The 21,413-nt window shown below is 39.7% G+C and overlaps 1 protein-coding gene and 1 long non-coding RNA gene across 3 annotated transcripts in view; one reads left to right on the top strand and one right to left on the bottom strand.

The window, feature by feature from the left end:
- LOC132356414 (uncharacterized) overlaps window positions 1–21,413 on the top strand; it is a 79,779-nt gene that overhangs the window by 46,009 nt on the left and 12,357 nt on the right. The gene's annotated exons all lie outside the window — the stretch shown is intronic.
- LONRF1 (LON peptidase N-terminal domain and ring finger 1) overlaps window positions 4,139–21,413 on the bottom strand; it is a 45,129-nt gene continuing 27,854 nt past the window's right edge. The window contains exons 11-12 of one of the 2 annotated variants that reach the window (XM_059909194.1): window positions 15,951–16,103; window positions 4,139–5,494 (exon numbers count right to left, since the gene is read on the bottom strand). In XM_059909194.1, coding sequence (XP_059765177.1) covers window positions 5,336–5,494; window positions 15,951–16,103 — 312 coding nt within the window. In that variant the 3' untranslated portion in view covers window positions 4,139–5,335. Of the gene's footprint in view, window positions 5,495–15,950; window positions 16,104–21,413 lie in introns of those variants that run through there. The other variant, XM_059909195.1, reaches the window with a different exon arrangement.

Raw genomic sequence — 21,413 nt, 5'->3', positions numbered from 1 at the left:
ATGCTGAGAGAGAACAGGGAAAGTTATTTAAAAATTGGGGTGCCAGGGAAGAACCTAGATCACTTAAAAGAACAAAAGTCAGGTTTGCATTAGACTTTCAGCAGCGACATACATGTATGTATGTGCCTAGTATGGGGTCTGGTACTTAAGAGGAGCTCAGTCAAAGGCCACTACTCCACACCAAGAGACCTGGTTATTGCACATCTGTTTTTACTTGCCACTTAACATCCTGTCTTGGGCTTGGACATTTGAGTACGAGAGGTAATTCCTAAGTCTGGTAATTCCTAAGTCTGTTCTAACTCCACAGATGTGGAAATGTCCTTGGAACTAAAGGTATGTTTTTCTTTCACTCCCTGGCTTGCACAAGGAGTTCTTACCTTGTGAAAGGCCTTGGCCTTTCGCCTTGCCATTTTGTTTTCTTTGCTGTCCTTGCTTAGATGTGTTCTAGCATGTTAGGCTGTTCAACAGTGATCTGTATGTTGCTACATCGTTATTTCTCTAGCTTCATATTCAATTTGTTGATGATAAGAAAATTCATTTCAGGAATCTCCTATACACTCCGTCCTCCCTCCTTTCCTTTACTTTTTTGGAAGAGTTTGTTGACTGTCTTGACTAATTCCAGTGATACTGGTTTACAGTTAAATCAAGTAGATTAAGATTTGAGAATCATTGAGTACACAGCAACAAAGGCATTTCAAAGAATGCAGAAGGTATTATAAGCATGGGGTATATAAGCATATGAGATTTTCCCAATTTCAGTGTTATATACCATTGTTCTGTTGTGGGTTTTTGTTTTAATTTGGGTCTCTGCGACTTGAAACATGGGGGATAAGAAGATGCCACAGTATGAGCTTGGGTTGAAGATTATGAACATTTTAATGATCCTTGATACATAACTGCAATATTACTTTCTAAAAAGGTTGTTAGCAATTTACACTGCTCCCAAAAATATAGGGCTGAGCCCAATTTGGCCATCTCACCATCTTGGTGAGGTGCTTAAAAATAAGTCCTAATGTTATTGCTCTAAAATGCACCCCTCCCCCAAGTGTAAAGCCTACTAAGTCAGGGAGTCACGTCAGTCACTTCCAGACCCTTCACATATCAACCTTCTTAGATGCCTTAGAACTTGGGTGGTGGTAAGGTTGAGCCAGACTGCCCAGGTTCGGTCAGTTCCACCACACATTAGCTGTGTAATCCTTTGACAAATTACTTAACTACTTAGTGTTTCCATTTCCTCATCCTTACAAGGACACCACCTACTTCACAGGACTTTTCTGAGGATTAAATGTGCGTGTTTACCACATTTTGAAACGAAGTCTGTGCGCTTTTCAATATCCTACTGTGACCTGCCCCCCCCCCGCCCCCAAAAAAGTCCTTAGGGATACTTTTAAATTTTGGTGAACAGCCAAAAGCTATTTGAAGGCAGGTCTGTAAGAGAGCTCATTTATTAAGCCGCGTCATAAATGTCCTATCTGTAAAAAATGTTGGCATTTAAGTGTTGGCTTAGGAAGAAAATTCATCTCATTGAGCCAGTCATTTCCCTGTGGATCGATGAGCCAGACAGTTGAGTTATTGCTGTTTTGTCTGTCCTCTGGTCATCTAAGTTTGCCTTATTGTCCTGTTTAAATGGATCAACTTGGTACCTAAGAAAGCACATAAATTATTACTCTTGAGCTAATTACTTGCATTATTTGTTTCTTCCCTATTCTTAAGAAACTTCTCTCAGATGAATGTTAAAACTTTGAATCTCTCCTCCACGTCTCGTTATTTCCCTCCTACTCTGCCTCTACTGATTTCTGCATTGTGTTCTGGAAAGGACCCCAACTCAACGCTCTGCCTCATTCCTTCATCCTTTGTCTGAATTCATTCTTCTATTTAACTCGTCTGCTTAGTTTATTTGTATGATTCATTCACTGACTCCAGAAACTTTTATTGAATGCTTCTGTGGTGCCAGGGACTGTCTGAGGAACATATTTTAGATCTCCAGATAATTTTTGGAATTGCACATCCTCAAATCGAAGGGCACTGGATTTGTTGTATTGTTTAGAATGTTTTCCCTCAAATTCGTAGGACTTAACTGTCTACTCATCTTTGTCATGTGGGAGCTCTATTCCTTCCTGTGGGTGCTGGTGTGGTTCTGGGTGGCCTGCCTCTGCTCATTGTGGGGAACGCTGGAACGCACGCCGTGTGAGCGAGGTCGGCAGCCTGCTGTCTGTGCATGAGAGCCCTCCATCCCATGTGGCTAATAAAGGTTTCATGGTCTTCTCTGGCCCAACGCCCACATTTGGTGCTTTGGCCTGAGAACAGCTGCTGTTGCTGCCTGCTGCCCTGGCCAAGTGGGGAGAGGCCAAAAGATCCAGCCGTGTCAAGTACAGCCTCCCCAAGGAATCTGCCCGAGTTTTCCAAGACCCTCTACCAGTCTGGGGCTCCCCTGCGCCCTCCATTTCGGTAAAGCTATGCTCTCCTCTGATCTTCTCTATTAGATCCCGTTTCCATATCTCAAAAATTCCTCAGAAAGCATTGACTTTGGTTTTGCAATGCCATTAGATTTCATTTTCTTTACTGTCATTGTTATGAACTTGGGGAGGAAGGTAAGACGAGGTATTTGCTCAGTCTAACCATCTTTATTCAACTTCCCTTCTTAACTGGCATTTATTTCAACTCTGTTCAGTGGTCAGCCTATGTCTTGGAGATTAAATCTGTCTAAACTGCTAGACACTGGTCTTGATACTCAGGAGAGGGTTTATGTATTTAATTCAGATATCCCCATAAGTGCTATAAGCAAAGTACAAGGAAAGTGCTATGGATTCAGGGTTTTAGCTGAGTGAAGGCATTCAAGTTGACCTCAAGGAACAGGAAGAACTGGATATGTAGAGACAGGTGTGTAAGAAAAGAAGATCAACAACCAGGTACCTTGGCTTGAAATACGGAATTCATGACAGAACTTAGTTACTTAAAGTGATAAGGGAAAAAAAAAAGTCAGATTCTCCCCCCACCCCTTCTTTTTTTGATAATCTGAATGGAAAGTGCAGTAGGAAAAAGATTTCCAGAGATTAAAAAAAAAAATCTATAGACAGAATACCTATCAGAGATCATTTACCACAAAACTAGGGTCAAATGATAAATAAAACCCATGAATTTCCATCAGTATATGTGTGTATATATAGAGAGACCATTTAATGCTGCTTTGTGCGTGTGTATGTGTGGACACACGCAAGTACATACCACGGATGTAGATTCAGCACCAGGTAACTCCTACTGCCGTCTGATACATATTTTGAGAACTATACAGAACTGTATAGGTAAACTCTTCATTTATACCACCCAGACACTATTTAAGCTATTTAACAGGCATCTGATAGTTTTTTATTACAAGAAAGCTCAATCTAACACTGCAGAAACTATTGATAAGGTACTTTTGGGGAATGGCCCATTCTTTAGACATTTTCTGTAGAACTATTCATGATTCGTGACTAGCATAATTGTGAGGGCAAAGGGTGGCTCTCTATCTAGGCAGTCATTTCTGCCTTTTTAATTAAAACATTCAATATTAAAAGATGATTTATTTATATTTTAAAACTCCTAGCTGGGAAATCAGGGACTGAAAGAATCAAGGCTGTTTAGCCAAGAGGTGTCCCCAATGGGGGTAACTAAGAGCCTTATCTTTATCCTAAAGGGAAATGGATTTTTCAGAGGTTGAAAAATGTGCCTTAGAGCAGCGGTCCCAAACTTTTTGGCCCCAGGGACCAGTTTCGTGGATGACACTTTTTCCACGGACTGGGGTGGGGTAGGGGGTAGTTCAGGCGGTAATGCGAGTGATGGGGAGCGGCAGATGAAGCTTCGCTCGCCTGCAGCTCACCTCCTGCTGTGCGGCCTGGTCCCTAACAGGCCACGGACTGGTACCAGTCCGGGGGTTGGGGGACCCCTGCTTTAGAGGATGGTTCTAGGCCTAAACTTTCCTTAAGACACTTCATTGTTTGGTCAAAAGATGACCAAAAAAAAAAAGTATTTTGAAAGCTATAGCTTACATCTCACAGCACAAAACAGTAGGCAAAACTCATCTGTTCTCTACTCTGTATAGCTTGATTCCTCCGCTGATCTTTTTTTGACATTAACCTAATCATTAAGAAAAAAAAAGTATTATGAATTTAGCTTTTATTCAAAATTAAATAAGCAAAAGCAAAATTTTTAAGAAACTTTTACAAATTACTTACATAAAAGAAAGCTAAGAGGGACAGTCACAAGTCTGCAACAAATAATTACAAAAGTATCTAGGGCAGCATGAATACAGACCATGTCACAGCATGGTGATCTAACTGTGATATGAATAAGGCATAACTAACATTTGCACCAAGACGAAAATTAAAAAAAAAAACAAAACCCAACATACTTTAAAAGCTTAGTTCTACATTAAGCTTCTTCTCTTCCCTTAGATCCTTAATGGGTTTATACTATGTAATTTTTTTAAACAAACAATCATGTCAAACTATAAATTACATAGATGGGCAGTTAATGTGAAAAGCGCCCCCTAAAATGTACAAACTAACTGGTACTGAACTGAGTTCGCCATTTACCTTTATGTACAGTTAAGTGTAAACCATATTTTCACAGTTTTAAGTGTTTTATGAATAGATGCACAGTACCAAGTCAGGTTTGCAATTGTTCCTGAAAACTGGCTCTAGGTTCTGCATCCGATGCCTGTTGGCTATTGGGATGCAAGTATTTACATAAATAAGAAACTGTGTCCTAGTCAATGGTCAAGACAGTTCAGCAAGAGCGGTATTTCCGACAAAGAGTGATACTCAATACCATAGCTTACGTACTTGTGCAAATTAAGCATCAGGACAGAGAAATCTGAGGCAAATTCAATTTGCAAAAACTTGTATAGCTACTGTTGTAAACTTGGGCAATAAATGACCCTCGGCAAGTTCTGCTCTCTATGGCTTTTTTTTTTTTCTTTTAAAATTTTAAAGCCAGAGAAAATGCACCCATACCACCCACACGGGCACGCACACACGCACACACACACACACACGCACCCACACACAGAGTTCTCATTTAGAGTATGGTACATAGTGCAACTTCATCACAATGTAGAGGTTTAACACACATTTAGTGTGTGTTTTTCTGTGCAAGTTCTTAGTGGTCTAAATCCTAGTTGAAGGTATTTGTTTGCAGAACCACATGATTCAGGAGGTTGAAGGAAAAAGAAAAAAAAAAAAGAACAGTTTCATTACATTTCTCAAACCAGCACTGGATGTGCAAAGGCAGCGGACAATCTGGCCATCACCACAGCCAGATTAGGGTAATTTTAGAGGAAGATCCAAGCAGTTGGTTACTTAGATTGGTCTCTAGAAAAATAAGTCAGTATATGCTGTATCTTTGTCAACCGTTCTTTCAAAGACTTCATTGACAAAACCGACAGCTGATAGCGGGGGTCGACGGGAAGGACAGCAAGAAGCCACCAACACCAGGCGGGTCCATTAGGAATTGCCTAAAAAGAATCCACATTGTATAGTGTTAATAAAACAAATATTTATGTAATTACAGCAGTAAAAAAACCACCACCAAGCTAATCTGTATTGAGCACTTTATGGTGTTAGATTCTTTTTCTAACTTAAAAAATTTTAATTGAAGTATAGTTGACTTACAATACTGTTAGTTTCAGGTGTGCAACGTAGTGATTTAGTATTTTTATAGATTATCCTCCATATAAAGTTATTATAAAATGTTGACTGTATTCCCTGTGCTGCACTTTACGTCCTTGTAACTTACCTATTTTATACCTAGTAGTTTGTATCTTTTAATCCCCTTTACCCCTCCGCCTCCTTCACTTCCCTCTGGTAACCACCATTTGTTTTCTGTATCTGTGAGTCTGTTTCGGTTTTGTTATGTTTGTTCATTTGTTTTATTTTTTTATACTCCACATAGAAGTGAAAACATACAGTATTTGTCTTTCTGACTTATTTCATTTATTATGATAATCTCCAGGTCCATCCATGTTGTCACAAATGGCAAAATTTCATTCTTTTTTATGGCTGAGTAGAGTTCCATTGTAGATACACACACACACACACACACACACACACACACACACACCCCACATCTTTATTCATTCTTCTGTTGATGGGCTTAGGTTGTTTCCATATCTTGGCAATTGTAAATAATGCTGCTATGAACACTGGGGTGCATGTATCTTTTCAAATTAGTGTTTTCATTTTCCTTGGATATATACTCAGGAGTGGCATTGCTGGATCTCATGATAGTACAATTTTTAATTTTTTTGAGGAACTTCCATACTGTTTTTCACAGTGGCTGCACCAATTTACACTCCCACCAACAGTGCACGAGTGTTTCCTTTTCTCTCCACATCCTCACTAATACTTGTTATTCTTGTCTTTTTGACAATATCCATTCTGACAGGTATGAGGTGATATCTCAACATCACTAATCATCAGGGAAATGCAAATCAAAACCACAGTGAGCTATCATCTCACACCTGTCAGAATGGCTATCTCAAATCCTTTATCCATCATGTAAGGAGGGCACTATTATGCCCATATAAAATGGGGAAACTGAAGCTCATAAATATAATGCAAATTGTCCAAGAGATCTCAGCTCATATGTGGCAGAGCCAAGATTCAAATAATCCAGACCTGCCTCATAGCCAGCACTCTTTCCTCTTCACTGACCTAAACAGGGTATCTCAATCTCAGGCTACTGGCTTCTGGGGCTGGACAATTCTGTGTTATGGGGACTGTCCTGTGCATTGTAGCATGTTTAGCACATCTCTGACCTCTGTCTACTAGCTGCCAGTAGCACCTCCCCCAGTTCTGATGGTCAGATTGTCTCCAGATATTGCCAAATGTCCCACAGGGGCAAAACTGTCCCCAGTTGAGAACTGCTTTCTTAAAATATATATTTAAAACACTAAGGGACTTCCCTGGTGGTCCAGTGGTTAAGGCTCTGCGCTTCCAATGCAGGGGGCATGGGTTCAATCCCTGGTCGGGTAACTAAGGTCCTGCATGCCACACGACATGGCCAAAAAAATAAATAAATAAAATATTAAGACAAGTTAATTGATATTTTTAAATGTCTTCAAAGAATTGTGGAATCCTAGAAAGGATATAGGAAAAGTCTCAGCTTCCAGTTTCATTTGAGAAATAAACATGTCTCCAGCAAAGAACTTCATCTGATGCTGCAGGGGCTGACTACTGGCTATGGAATGAGTTAGGAACTTATATACAAGAACGTTTAAGCCACCTTTACTACACACTGAATTGATTTTTACTGAACCTACAACATGAAGTTTCAGAATGACAAAAGGAGCTATGACATGAATTGATATCAATAAGCTCCTCCTAGAATCAAACTGGACTTATCTGTGTCCTGCCTGTTGTCAACTCAGCATCACTGCCACCTTCCATACTTTCGAGACATCAGAAACTACATTTCCCAGGATTCCCTCCCCCCCATGTGGGGGGGGGGTGGTTCCAGGTTAAACATGACCAATGAGAGGCACTCTTTCAAGATTTGGAAGTTGGGAGAGGAAGCCATTGTTCTCTGGAGGCTTTTGCCAAGTGTGGGCAGACGTGAGATTTGCAGAAGCTTTCCAGAGCATTCTTGAAAACCACCTGCTCCATTACTGCAAACTGAGATACTGGTGGGGACTGCCCTGGGATTCCCAGGGATGACAGCAGCTTCCCCTGAAGTCCTGAGCCCGTGCTCCACTGTGTCAGGAAGAGAGTCCCTGAGCTCCGCTGACGATGGCCTGATCTGATCCTCCCTCCTCCAGCTCTCCCAATGGGGGTGTCAACTTTAATTCCAACAATAAACCCTTCACTCCCGGATATATAGAGTGGCTGCTTTTGTTTTCCTGACTGAATCCTGACTCATACAGTATGACTAACTGAAAGCAGTGGAAGAGGACTGCATAATAAAAGTGAGGGTGGTGGAGGTGATTGGAAAGTAATGGAGGTGATTGGAAAGTAATGTTGAAATTTTCTACAAGTTGGTTTGTTAACATTTAAAATGTACTTATTCAATTCTGTGCTCATCAAAAGCTGTTTCTATCAAGTTCAATCAGATTCAGGTAGCCAGGATAAAACAAACACGTGGCAACTGATATTATGCTGGACACAGAATGAGAACTCAATTTGTAGATGATGTGATGTTGAAATTTCAAGTTCAGGTGAAGGATTCAATTGAGATTCAGACAGATGTAGGCCGACCTTTGAAAACTGGAATGAGAGACAGTGTCCATCACAGGGGGATCAATTCTCTGTCCATCTGATATTCATTTACAGCCATTCCTTTATGTAATCTATTCCCATCTGACCACAATCATTGTATCCAACTCAATTCAAAAATGCTTATGCCTAATGCTTTGGTGGGTCTATTACCAGATTTTCCAGGATAGGAACTCTTCTTTATGCCTCTTGCAGTGCTCTGCTTGACCAGAAAGCACCTGCTATATGCTAATTAGATTAAACTTAAATGTAAACCCTAAATTCCAGATCAAGACCATAAGAACAATAGTTTCAGGAGGAGTGACGTATAAACATGAAGAGACAAAAATGAATTAAAGTGGCAGGGTAAAAAGCTGGGGATAACAGAAGAGGTGACAAGATTTTTTAGAAGTATAGAAAATGATACAACTCTCAAAAGAATAACAGCAAAGCTAAGAGGCTCGAAGACATAGCTGTCTTATAGGCACAATTTACTAGATGGTACCATGTCCCCTTTTCTTTTTTTTTTTTAATTTAAGTATAGTTGATTTACAATGTTGTGTTAATTTCTGCTGTAAAGCAAAGTGACTCAATTATACACATATATACATTCTTTTTTTATATTCTTTTCCATTATGGTTTATCCCAGGAGATTGGATATAGTTCCCTGTGCTATACAGTAGGACCTTGTTGTTTATCCATTCTACATGTAATAGTTTGCATCTACCAACCCCACACTCCCAGTCCATCCCTCTCCCTCCCCATCTCCCCCTTGGCAACAATGAGTCTGTTCTCTACATCTGCTAGTCCATTTCTGTTTTGTAGATAGGTTCATGATAGGTTCATTTGTGCCATATTTTAGATTCCACATATAAGTGATATCATACAGTATTTATCTTTCTCTTTCTGATTTACTTCATTTAGTATGATAATCTCTAGTTGCATTCATGTTGCTGCAAATAGCATTATTTTGTCCTGGCTGAGTAGTATTTCATTGTATATATATATATGTACCACATCTTCTTTATCCATTCTTCTATCGATGGACATTTAGGTTGTTTCCATGTCTTGTGACGTGTGCTATTGTGAATAGTGCTGCTATGAACATAGGGATGTATGTATCTTTTTGAATTAAAGTTTTGTCTGGATATGTGCCCAGGAGTGGGATTGCTGGATCATATGGCAACTCTACTTTTAGCTTTTTGAGGAACCTCCATACTGTTTTCCATAGTGGCTGCACCAACTTTCATTCCCACCTTCAGTGTAGGAAAGTTCCCTTTTCTCCACACCCTCTCTAGCATTTGTTATTTGGGGCCTTTTTTTTTTTTTTTTAAAAAACATTATTTATTTGGCTGCATGGGGTCAGTTGTGGCATGTGGAATCTTCACTGCGGCATGTGGGATCTTTCGTTTTGGTGCATGGGCTTCTCTCTAGTTATGGCGTGTGGGCTCAGTACTTGTGGTGCACGGGCTCAGCAGGTGCAGCATGCAGGTTCTCTAGTTGTGGGGCGCAGGCTCTAGAGCACATGGGCTTAGTTGCCCTGTGGCATGTGGGATTTTAGTTACCCTACCAGGGATCGAACCTGTGTCCCCTGCATTGGAAGGCAGATTCTTAACCACTGGCAGAGCAGAGCCCTGTGGCCTTTATAATAGTGGCCATTCTGACCTGTGTGAGGTAGTACCCCACTGTAGTTTTGATTTGCATTTTTCTATTAGCTATGTTGAACATCTATTCATGTGCCTACTGGTCATCTGTATTTCTTCTTTGGAGAAATGTCTATTTAGGTCTTCTGCCCATTTTTTGATTGGGTTGTTTGTTTTTTTGTTGTTGAGTTGTATGAGCTGCTTACACATTTTGGAAATTAGCCTGTGTCAGTCACATCATTTGCAAATATTTTCTCTAATTTTGTAGTTTGTCTTTTCGTTTTGTTTATGGTTTCCTTTGCTGTGCAAAAGCTTGTAAGTTTGATTAGGTCCCATCTGTTTATTTTTGCTTTTGTTTCTATTGCCTTGGGAGGCTGACCTAAGAAAACACTGGTACAAATTGTGTTAGGGAATGTTTTGCCTATGCTCTTCTAGGAGTTTTATGGTGTCGTCTTAAGTCTTTAAGCCATTTTCAGTTTATTTTTGTGCACGCTGTGAGGGTGTGTTCTAACTTCACTGATTTACACACAGCTGTACAACTTTCCCAGCACCCCTTGCTGAAGAGACCATCTTTTTCCCATTTTATATTCTTGCTTCCTTTATTGAAGATGAATTGACTGTAGGTGTATGGGTTTATTTCTTTATTCTGTTCCCTTGATCTATATGTCTGTTTCTGTACCAATACCACACTGTTTTGATGACTGTAGCTTTGTAGTATTGTCTAAAGTCCGGGAGAGTTATGCCTCCTGCTTTGTTTTTTTTCCTCAGGATTGCTCTGGCAATTCTGGGTCTTTTATGGGTCTATATAAATTTTTGGATTATTTGTTCTAGTTCTGTGAAAAATTTCATGGGTGATTTGATAGGGATCACATTAAATCTGTAGATTGCTTTAGGTAATATTGCCATTTTAACAATATTAATCCTTCCAATCCAAGAGTATGGGATATCTTTCCATTTCTTTGAATTCTCTTTAGTCCTTTATTTTATTTTTTGGTGCAATTTTAAAAGGTATTGATTTTTACATTCCCTTTCATTGTTAGTGTAAAGAAATGTAACCGAATTCTGTATGTTAATCTTGTATCCTGCTACTTTGCTGAATTCATTTATTAGATCTAGTAGCTTTTGTGTGGAGTCTTTAGGGTTTTTTATATATAGTATCATGTCATCTGCATATAGTGACTATTGTACCTCTTCCTTTCCAATTTGGATACCTTTTATTTCTTGTCTGATTGCTGTGGCTAGGACTTCCAATACTATGTTGAATAGAAGAGGTGAGAGCAGGCATCCTTGTCTTGTTCCAGATTTTAGCAGGAAGGCTTTCAGCTTTTCACCATTTAGTATTACACTGGCTGTGGGTTTGTCATAAATAGCTTTTATTATATGTAGATATGTTCCCTCTATATCCACTTTGGTAAGAGTTTTTATCATGAATGGATGGTGAATATTGACAGATGCTTTTTTGCATCTATTGAGATGATCATGTGGTTTTTGTCTTTTCTTGATATGGTGTATCCCACTGATTGATTTGCATATGTTGAACCATCCTTGTGAACTTGGGATAACTCCCCCTTGGTTGTGGTGTATGATCTTTTTTATGTGTTGTTGGATTCAGTTTGCTAATATTTTGTTGAGAATTTCTGCATCTATATTCATCAAAGATACTGGCCTGTAATTTTTTTTTCTTTTTTTGGTGGTGTCTTCATCTGGTTTGGTATCAGGGTGATGGTGGCTTCATAGAATGTCCTTGGGAGTGTTCCCTCCTTCTCAGTCTTTGGAAGAGCTTGAGAATTGGAATAAGTTCTTCTTTGGATGTTTGGTAGAATTCACCTGTGAAGCCATCTGGCCCTGGACTTTTCTTTGTAGGGAGTTTCTTTTTTTGTTTGTTTTTTTAATTACAGATTCTATTTCACTTCTGGTGATCAGTCTGTTCAAATTATCTATTTCTTCTTGATTCAGTTTTGGTGGGTTGTATGTAGAAACTTGTCCATTTCATCTAGGTTGTCAAATTTGTCAAAGTTGTTGGCATATTGGTTGAGATTTCTTTTTCATTTCTTATTTTATTTGGGTTCTCTTTTCTTGGTGAGCCTGGCCAGAGGTTTGGAAATCTTGTTTATCCTTTCAAAGAACCAGCTATTGGTTTTATTGATTTTTTTCTATATTTTTTAACCTCTATTTTATTTCCTCCCTGATCTTTATTATTTCCTTCCTTCTGCTGGCTTTAGGTTTTGTTGTTCTTCTGATTCTTTTAGGTGATAGGTTAGGTTGTTTATTTGAGATTTTTCTTGTTTTTTGAGGAAGGCCTGTATTGCTATGAACTTTGTTCTAAGAACTGCTTTTGCTGCATCCCATAGATTTTGTATGGCTGTGTTTTCATTGTTGTTTGTCTCAAGATATTTTTTAATTTACTGTTTGATTTCCTCGTTGACCCATTGGTTTTTTTAGTAGCATGTTGTTTAGTAGTCTCCATGTAATTGTTTCTCATTTCTTTTCCTGTGGTTGATTTCTAGTTTCATGCTGTTGTGGTCAGAGAAAATGCTTGAAATAATTTCTATACTCTTAAATTTTTTGAGGTTAGTTTTGTGCTCTAGTATGTGCACTTGAAAAGAATGTGTATTCTGGGTTTTTTTGGATATAATGTCCTGAAAATATCAATTAAGTCTCACTGTTGTATCATTTAGGATCTCTGTACCTTATTGATTTTCTATCTAGAAGATGTGTCCATTTATTGTGAGTGGGGTGTTAAAGTCTCCTACTATTATTGTATTCCCATCAATTTCTCCCTTTATCTGTTAGTATTTGCTTTATGTATTTAGGTGCATATATGTTGACAAGCGCATAATCCTCTTCTTATATTGATCCTTTTATCATTATATAGTGTCCTTCTTTGCCTTTTTTTATGGCCTTCGTTTTAAAGTCTATTTTGTCTGATACGAGTATTGCAACTGCTGCTTTCTTGTCATTTCCATTTGTATGAAATACCTTTTTTCCATCCCCTCACTTTCAGTCTCTGTGTGTCCTTTGCCCTAAGGTGGCTCTCTTGTAAGCAGCATATTATAGACTCTTGTTTTGTAATCTAATCTGCCACTCTGTCTTTTGATCAGAACATTCAGTCTATTGACATTTAAGGTAATTATTGATACATGTGTATTTATTGCCATTTTAAACCTTGCTTTCCAGTTGATTCTTTTATCCTTTTTTCTTTTTGTGGTTTGATGATTTCCTTTTATTTTATGCTTGTGTTCTCTTTTTGGGTTTTGTGAATCTATTGTATACTTTTGATTTGTGGTTGCCCTGTTTTTCAAGTACGTTAACCCCTTCCTATATGTGCTTGCTTTAGACTGATAGTCATGTAGGCTCAAACACATTCTTAAAGAATCTACATTTTCTTACTTTCCTTCTCTACATTTTATGGTTTTGATGTCCTTTTTTACATCTTAATGTTTATCCTTTTGCTATTCCTTGTGTTTATTGTTGCTTTCACAAATAGGGGTTTTTAATTTTTTTTCTTTTTGATGTGTATACTGGCTAGTTTATTTACTTTCCAATTGTGATTTCCTCCTTCCTATATCTTCTTGCTGCTTTTTTATTTAGAGAAGACCTTTCAATAATTTTTTAAGGTAAGTTTAGTATTGCTGTATTCTTTTAGTTTTTGCTTGTCTGAGAAATTCTTTATCTCTCCTTCTATCCTAACTGATAATCTTGCTGGGTAGAGTACCCTAGGTTGCAGGTTTTCACCTTTCAGGACTCTGAATATATCTTGCCACTCCCTTCTGGCCTGCAATGTTTCTGTAGAGAAATCAGCTGATAGAATTATAGGAGTTCCCTTGTAATTAACTCTGTTTTTCTCTTGCTGCCTTTAGAAGCTTCTCTTTAACTTTTGCCATTTTAATTATAATATGTCTTAGTGTGGTTCTGTTTGGGTTCCTCTTGTTTGGGACCCCCTCTGTGCTTCCTGTAGCTGGGTATGTTTCCTTCTTTAGGTTTGGGAAGTTTTCAGCCATAATTTCTTCAAATACATTTTCAATCCCTTTTTCTCTTTCTTCCCTCTCTGGAATCCCTACTATGCATAGATTGGCCAGCTTTATATTATCCCACAGATCTCTTACATTGTTTTTTTTTTTTCTTTTTTGTTTTTTTCATTTGGTTTCCTGCCTGTTGTTTTGATTGGGTAATTTCTATTATTCTATATTGCAGATCACTTATTCTTTCTTCATTATTCATTCTGCTATCATTGCCTTTAGCTCAGCTTCCATCTCTGCAAATGAATTTTCTAATTTTTCTTGGCTCTTCCTTCTAGTTTCTTTTTACAGTAATCTGCATTTCTGTCGATGGCCTTTCTTAATTCCTTCAGTATTTTCATTACCTCCTTTTTTGAACTCGGTATCTATTAGACTGAAGAGGTCTGTTTCATTGTTCCTTCAGGGGAATTCTCTTGGTCTTTTAACTGGGAGTGGTCTCTCTGTGTCTTCATTTTACTTGTATTTCTCTTACTCTGTCAGTTTAGGAGAAACAATTATGTACTGTAGTCTTGGAGGGCTATTTATATGCAGGAGCATCCCTACGTAGCTTGTGTGGGTTTAATAATTTTTTGGCATGAGGGCTGTTCTTGGTTTGGATGCCTGTTGCCCCTTTGCTCAGCGTGTGCTGGCCGTTGTCCCCTGGATCGGGGTGTGCAGGTGCGTGGCTTATGTATGCTGCCAGGGAGGAGGGGGCAGCGATTGGCACGTGGTCGGGGGACCCTCAGCAGCAGCAGTGGTCTGCACCTGCCTCTGGAGTCCGGGATGGCAGCTGCAGCTTGCACCCGCCCCTGGAGCTCATGTAGGCAGTGCCCTGTTGCCTGAGAGTGTGTGCTCAGAGAAGGAAGCTCCTATGGCAGTCCTGACCCTCTCCTTGCACACCCCCCCAACAGTGGCACCTTGCCTCTCTGGCAGTCCCAGGTTTCTTCCCATATTCCCTCGGTCGTGGGGCCCTACACCCTAGCCCCATCAGGCTGTCTCCACACAGCCAACCACAGTCCTCTCCCCAGGGTCTGACCTCCGAAGCCTGAGCCTCAGCACCCAGCCCCCTCCTGCCCCAGTGGACAAGTGTCTCAGGTTGGTGAGTGCTTGGTGGCACCGACTATCTGGGCAGGTCTCTCTCTGCTTTGCCCTCTGCACACTGGTGGTTGTGCTCTCCTCCATGTCTCTGACGCTCCCCCTCTGTCCCAGCTGATCTCCCCCCCAGTGAGGGGACTTCCCAGTGTCCGGAAACTTCCAAAGCTCCCTCCCAGGGGTGCAGGTCCCATCCCAATTCCTCTCTTTCTTTTGTCCTACCCAGTTATGTGTAGATTTTCTTGCCCTTTTGGAAGTCTGAGGTCTTCTGCCAGCATTCAGTAGATGTTCTGTGAGAATCATTCCACATGTAGATGTAATTGTGATGTATTCATGGGAGAAGGTGAGCTCCATGTCCTACTCCTCTGCCATCTTGATCCTATCTATCTCCCATGTCCCATTTTTAATTCCTTATCCCTCCCTTCTGGAAAATCCTCAGCTGGGGGCTTTCTCCTTGTGCACTTGCTCCTATACACATCTCACCTGACACTGTTTCCATCCTCTTCCTATATAAGATGCAGTGGATACCCCTGTGCTAGAGAATATGGTCATGAATCTAAAGACAGGACAAAGGAGATGTGCAAAACTGAAGATGAAGAAACTTAAAAATCTACCAATTTCAGGACTTCCCTGGTGGCACAGTAGTTAAGAATCCGCCTGCCAATGCAGGGGACACGGGTTCAAGCCCTGGTCCGGGAAGATCCCACAGGCTGCGGAGCAACTAAGCCCATGCGCCACAACTACTGAAGCCTGCACGCCTAGAGCCTGTGCCCCGCAACAAGAGAAGCCACCGCAATGAGAAGCCCGCGCACCTCAACGAAGAGTAGCCCCCAATCCCAGCAACTAGAGAAAGCCTGCGCACAGCAACAAAGACCCAACTCAGCCAAAAATAAATAAATAAATAAATTTATAACAGAAAAAAAAAAATCTACCAATTTGGGTTTACACAAAAAGTGAGACTTTTGGAAACAATATCAAAGCCATCATACCTGAAGGTTTTCCTCCCTCCCGGGCATTGATCCAAAGTGCTGAAGAATTTGGCTTCGAAATCTGTCTCTTAAATTCTGAAACCAGCTGCAGGCTTGAGAGTAGACCAAATTGTGAAGCTGTCGGAGGTTCTCTATCTCATCTTCATTCTCAACCTAGAAATACAACAGTCAGTAAGGTGTCTGTGTCTAATCTTCCCATCCATCCCTATAGAAATGGAAAAAAAACCCATAAAAAATAGGGAATACCTATTTCAGTGCTGGATCAGAGTATTATTCTTATGCAGTAAACACCATACGTTTCTGCCTCACAGAGTGCCAATGGGCCAGACTAAGAAAGACAGCAAGCCTTGACCTCTGAGCGTAGCTGACCTAGCCGTGCTGAGTTAGCAGTGCAGCACTGCAGAAGCCAACTAACAGCCCCTAAGTGGGAGGGGTAAGGTGGAGAGTTAGTTCTCAGATAAAGGTCTACAGGGACTGGGGATTCATCTTTATGGATCAGCGGCCTTTGAAAGCAGTGGAACAAAAAAAACAGAGGAATACAGTTGCTACAATGAAAGGAAAGATTGGGGGAGGTTTAAGGTGCAGGTGCCACAGCAAAAGCAGTAATAGGACAGAGGAAAAGCATAATTACACCTTTTACCAGGGAACTGGGTCAAAAAAAAAAACTGCAACAAATAACTTAGCATATAAAGCCAGAATATCAAAAGAGAGAGAATACATTATACAATCATTATACAGTGATGAACTGTTGCTGCTGTCAAGGCCCAAGGCTGTGGCTACCTCCATCCCCTGTGTACGCCCTTTGGACTACTGGTTCATCAAACTGCAAATATAAAATTAAATGCATCAGCCTTCCAGCCTAAGATCCAGAAGACTAGTCTCATAAAACACAGGTGGGAAGATGGAACATTAACTCATCCATCTCATACTGATTTCTTTAACACTCATATCCCACTCAGTCCATGCCAGGGAGCACTATATTTCACATACATTAATGCATCTGAACAAATACCAGGCCTGAGTCAGCCTTTCCTACTTCAAGAATGACTCAATAAAAAACAACAATGGGACTCTGAAAATATCCTGACGTATAAAAGGTAACACTATAGCACACAAGAGACAGAAGAACATACTTTTTATTTTTGAAGGATTTGAAATGAAAAATAAAACCAAAGTTGAAAAAGCATCTGCTTTTTCACAATAATGTGAATGTGCTTAATGCCACTGAACTGCATATGTAAAAATGGTTAAAATGGTAAATTTTATGTCATGTATATTTTACCACATGAAAAAATTTTAAAGAAAGGTAGAAGAGCCATATGATTCAAGAATTCTGGTCTTGGAATTGGCTATACAAGATTCAGTCCTCTGCTAACACACATTGGTCTTGATATGAGCAAGAAATAAACTTGTGGGGCTGGGATCAAGATGGTGAAGTAGTAGGATGTGAAGCTCACCTTCTCCCTCAAATACATCAAAAATCTACATGTGGAATGAGTACACGTGGAATGATTCTCCCAGAATATCTACTGAACACTGGCAGAAGACCTCAGACTGCTGAAAGGGCAAGAAAATCACCATGTAACCAGGTAGGAAAAAAAGAAGACAGAAAAAAAAGAAAATGAGAAAGGACTCAGGACAGGACCCATGCCCCTGGGAGGGAGCTGGGAAAGAGGAAAAGTTCCTAGACCCTGGGAAGCCCCTTCACTGGCAAGGAGATTGGCCAGGACAGTAGGGAGCTTCAGAACCTTGGAGAACACAGCAGCTGGTTTGTGGCAGCCAGAGTGGAGAGAGGACAGATGGTCAGTGCTGCCACTGTGGGCTCCCCAGCCTGAGATGCATGTCAGCCGGGGCTGGGTGCTGGTACTCGGGCTTCAGAGATCAGACCCAGCGAGAGGACTGGGGTTGGCTGTGTGGAAACAGCCTGGGAGTGGTAGCTAGAAATCTGGTGCAACCGCAGCTGAGTGTGTATGAGGAGGAAGCCTGGGTCGCCTTAGAGGCCAGGTGCCATTGTTTGGGGGGTGCTCAAGGGGAGGGGTGGGACCTGCCATTGTAGCCTTTTTCCCGTGTGTGCGCTCGCAGAGGGCAGGATACCGCCGGCATGTGCTTGAGACTCTGTCACAAGCTGCCACTGCCTCCCTCCCAGACTCCAGGAGCAGGAGTGGGTGCAAGCCACCTCCCGCCTCCCCTCCCAGGGCCAGGCACCAGTGACTGCATCTGCACAACCCCTAACAAGGGGATAACAGCCAGCACACACTGAGGAAAGAGGCGACAGGCATATAACAACCCTTGCACCAAATATATTAAACCCACACACGCTACACAGGGACGCCCCACATATAAATAGACCTCCCAGACCACAGTAGATAATTGTTTCTCCTAAACTCACAAAGTAAGAGAAATATAAGTAAATTAAGAAGCAGAGGAACCACACTCCCAGTTAAAAGACCAAGAGAATTCCCCTGAAAGAACAATGAAGTTGACTTCTTCAGTCTAACAGACACGGAGTCAGAAAGGAGGTAATGAAAATATGGAAGAAATTAAGAAAGGCTATTGAGAGAAATGCAGATTACTGTAAAAAGGAGCTAGAAACTATAAGAGAGAAACAAAGAAATTAGAAGACTCATTTGCATAGACAAAAGCTGAGCTAAAGACAATGAATAGCAGAGTGAATAATGAAGAAAGAATAAGTGATTTGCAAGATAGAATAATGGAAATTATCTAATCAGAACAGCAGACAGGAAGCCAAATGAAAAAAAAAAAAAAAGAAAGCAATATAAGAGACCTGTGGGATGATGTAAAGACAGTGTGGTACTGGCACTGGAACAGAGTAGAGCCCAGAAATAAACCCACACACCTACAGTCAATTAATCTTCAATAAAGGAAGCAAGAACATACAGTTGGAAAAAACAATCTCTTCAGCAAGGGGTGTTGGGAAAGCTGGACAGCTGCATGTAAATCAGTGAAGTTAGAACACACCCTCACACCATGCACAAAAATAAACTCAAAATGGCTTAAAGATTTAAACATAAGACATGACACCATAAAACTCCTAGAAGAGAACATAGGTAAAACATTCTCTGACACAAGTTGTACCAATGTTTTCTTACCAAGGCAACAGAAATAAAAGCAAAAATAAACAGATGGGACCTAATTAAACTTGTAAGGTTTTGCAGAGCAAAGAAAACCATAAACAAAACAAAAAGACAACCTACAGAATGGGAGAAAATATTTGCAAACAATGTGACCAACACAGGCTTAATTTCCAAAATATATAAGCAGCTCATACAACTCAACAACAAGAAAACAAGTAACCCTATTGAAAAATGGGAGAAGACCTAATTAGACATTTCTCCAAAGAAGAAATACAGATGGCAAAGAGGCAAGTGAAAAGTTACTCAACATCACTAATTATTAGAGAAATGCAAATCAAAACTACAATGAGGTACCACCTCACACAGGTTAGAATGGCCCGTGTAGACCATTAAAAAGTCTACAAATAACAAATGCTGGGCAGGATGTGGAGAAAAGGGAACCCTCCTGTACTGCTGGAGGGAGTGTAAGTTGGTGCAGCCATATGGAAAACCAGTATGGAGGTTCCTCAGAAAACTAAAAATAGAATACCATATGATCCAGCAATCCCACTCCTGGGCATATATCCAGAGAACACCATAATTTGAAAAGATACATGCAACCCCTATATTCTTAGCAACACTATTCACAGTAGCCAAGACGTGGAAACAAATGTCCGTGGACAGAGGAATATGGATAAAGAAGATGTGGTACATATACACAATGGAATAATACTCAGCCATAAAAAAGAATGAAATAACCGCAACTTAGATGCAACTAGAGATTATCATACTAAGTGAAGTAAGTCAGAAAGAAAAAGACCGTATGATATCACTTATGTGGAATCTAAAATATGACACAAATGAACCTATCTACAAAACAGAAACACAATCACAGACTGGTGGTTGGGTTGCCAAGGGGGAAGGGGCTGGGAGAGGGATGGAGTGGGAAGTTGGGGTTAGCAAATGTAAGCTTTTATATATATAGCATGGATAAACAACAAGGCCCTACTGTATAGCACAGAGAACTATACTCAATATCCTATGATAAACCATAATGGAAAAGAATATAAAAAAAACAATGTCTACATATGTGTAACTGAATCAATTTGCTGTACAGCAGAAATTAACACAACACTGTAAATCAACTATACTTCAATAAAAAAAATTTGATCCAAAAAAAAAAAAAAAAAACCCCAGAAAATAAACTTGTGACTTGTTAAAAACTATTACCAAAAAAAAGTATCTGCTTTCTACCTTTACAAAATTCAAGGGACCAAACCATGAACTCTAGTAAACAGGGAATGATAAAAATAAAAGTCTGAGTTAGAAAAAGGAGCTAAGAAGTAGGCAGAAGTTTTAAAGGCAAGCTTTTGAAGTTAAGGAATTTCATTGCAATAACAGAATTTAAAATGTCATCAAAGGTCACAGAAATTAGAATTACTACACCAAGGGAAAAAACAACTGATATAAAAAACAAATTTGAGAAACTTTTCCAGAATGAACAAGAAATCATTATATAGATGAAGAAAAATTATGAGACATTTCTAAGACCACAATGATATAGAGAATTCAGTTTCCTAAACATCAAATCCATAATACTCTCAATATGCTAATTCACTGTCATATATTTATATATAGTCATAAGATTAGCCACATACTCAAGGAATTTTATCAGCAAATCCAATATATGAAGATGTGAATTTACATAAAAGTAAAATAAGGTTATTAGTTTTACAAAGAATATCACCTTTTAGCAAATAATTCCATTAACCAAATATTCCTAAGGCACAGACTGTATCAGTCAACTCAAAATTCCAACTCATACAATACTCTTGGCTCACTACACAAAGCAGACTTTCCCCATAACATCTTTATAATAAGATAGGACAGGTAATATCCGATTAATCAAGTTTATCAGCAGAGAAGCAATATGATATAATGATAAAACATAGCACTTGGAGCCAGAGAGCTGGTTTTAAATTATTTTTTTACACTACCTATAGGATCTTTGGCAAATTAATACTCCTCAGTTCTTTCCTCATCTGCTAGCTATCTCATAGCGTTTTGAAATTTTAATGAGCCACTGTTTGTAGAAATGCCTAATGCCAACATTGAATAAGTGCTGACTGAGATGAAGGGCTCAAACAGATCAATGAACAAGTGAGAGTGTAAGATCTATGTTTTTCTAATGCCCTTCCAAAGAAAATTGCCTTTCATTTGATATTTACAGTATCACAAATCATTTTTCTGGTACCTAAACTAACTGCAGATGGTAGAGTAAGTACTGGAAATACCAAAAGGGCAGCATTAACCCTATTAGCATTAACCCTAAGAAAATTTTCACAATAACCCTCCACAGGTAAGATATCACCAACAACCAACAATTATA

This window comes from Balaenoptera ricei, chromosome 21, assembly GCF_028023285.1.
Source record: "Balaenoptera ricei isolate mBalRic1 chromosome 21, mBalRic1.hap2, whole genome shotgun sequence".
Classification (NCBI taxonomy): domain Eukaryota; kingdom Metazoa; phylum Chordata; class Mammalia; order Artiodactyla; family Balaenopteridae; genus Balaenoptera; species Balaenoptera ricei.
The sequence above is the reverse complement of the archived record's forward strand: the minus strand, read 5'-3'. Positions and strand labels throughout refer to the sequence as shown.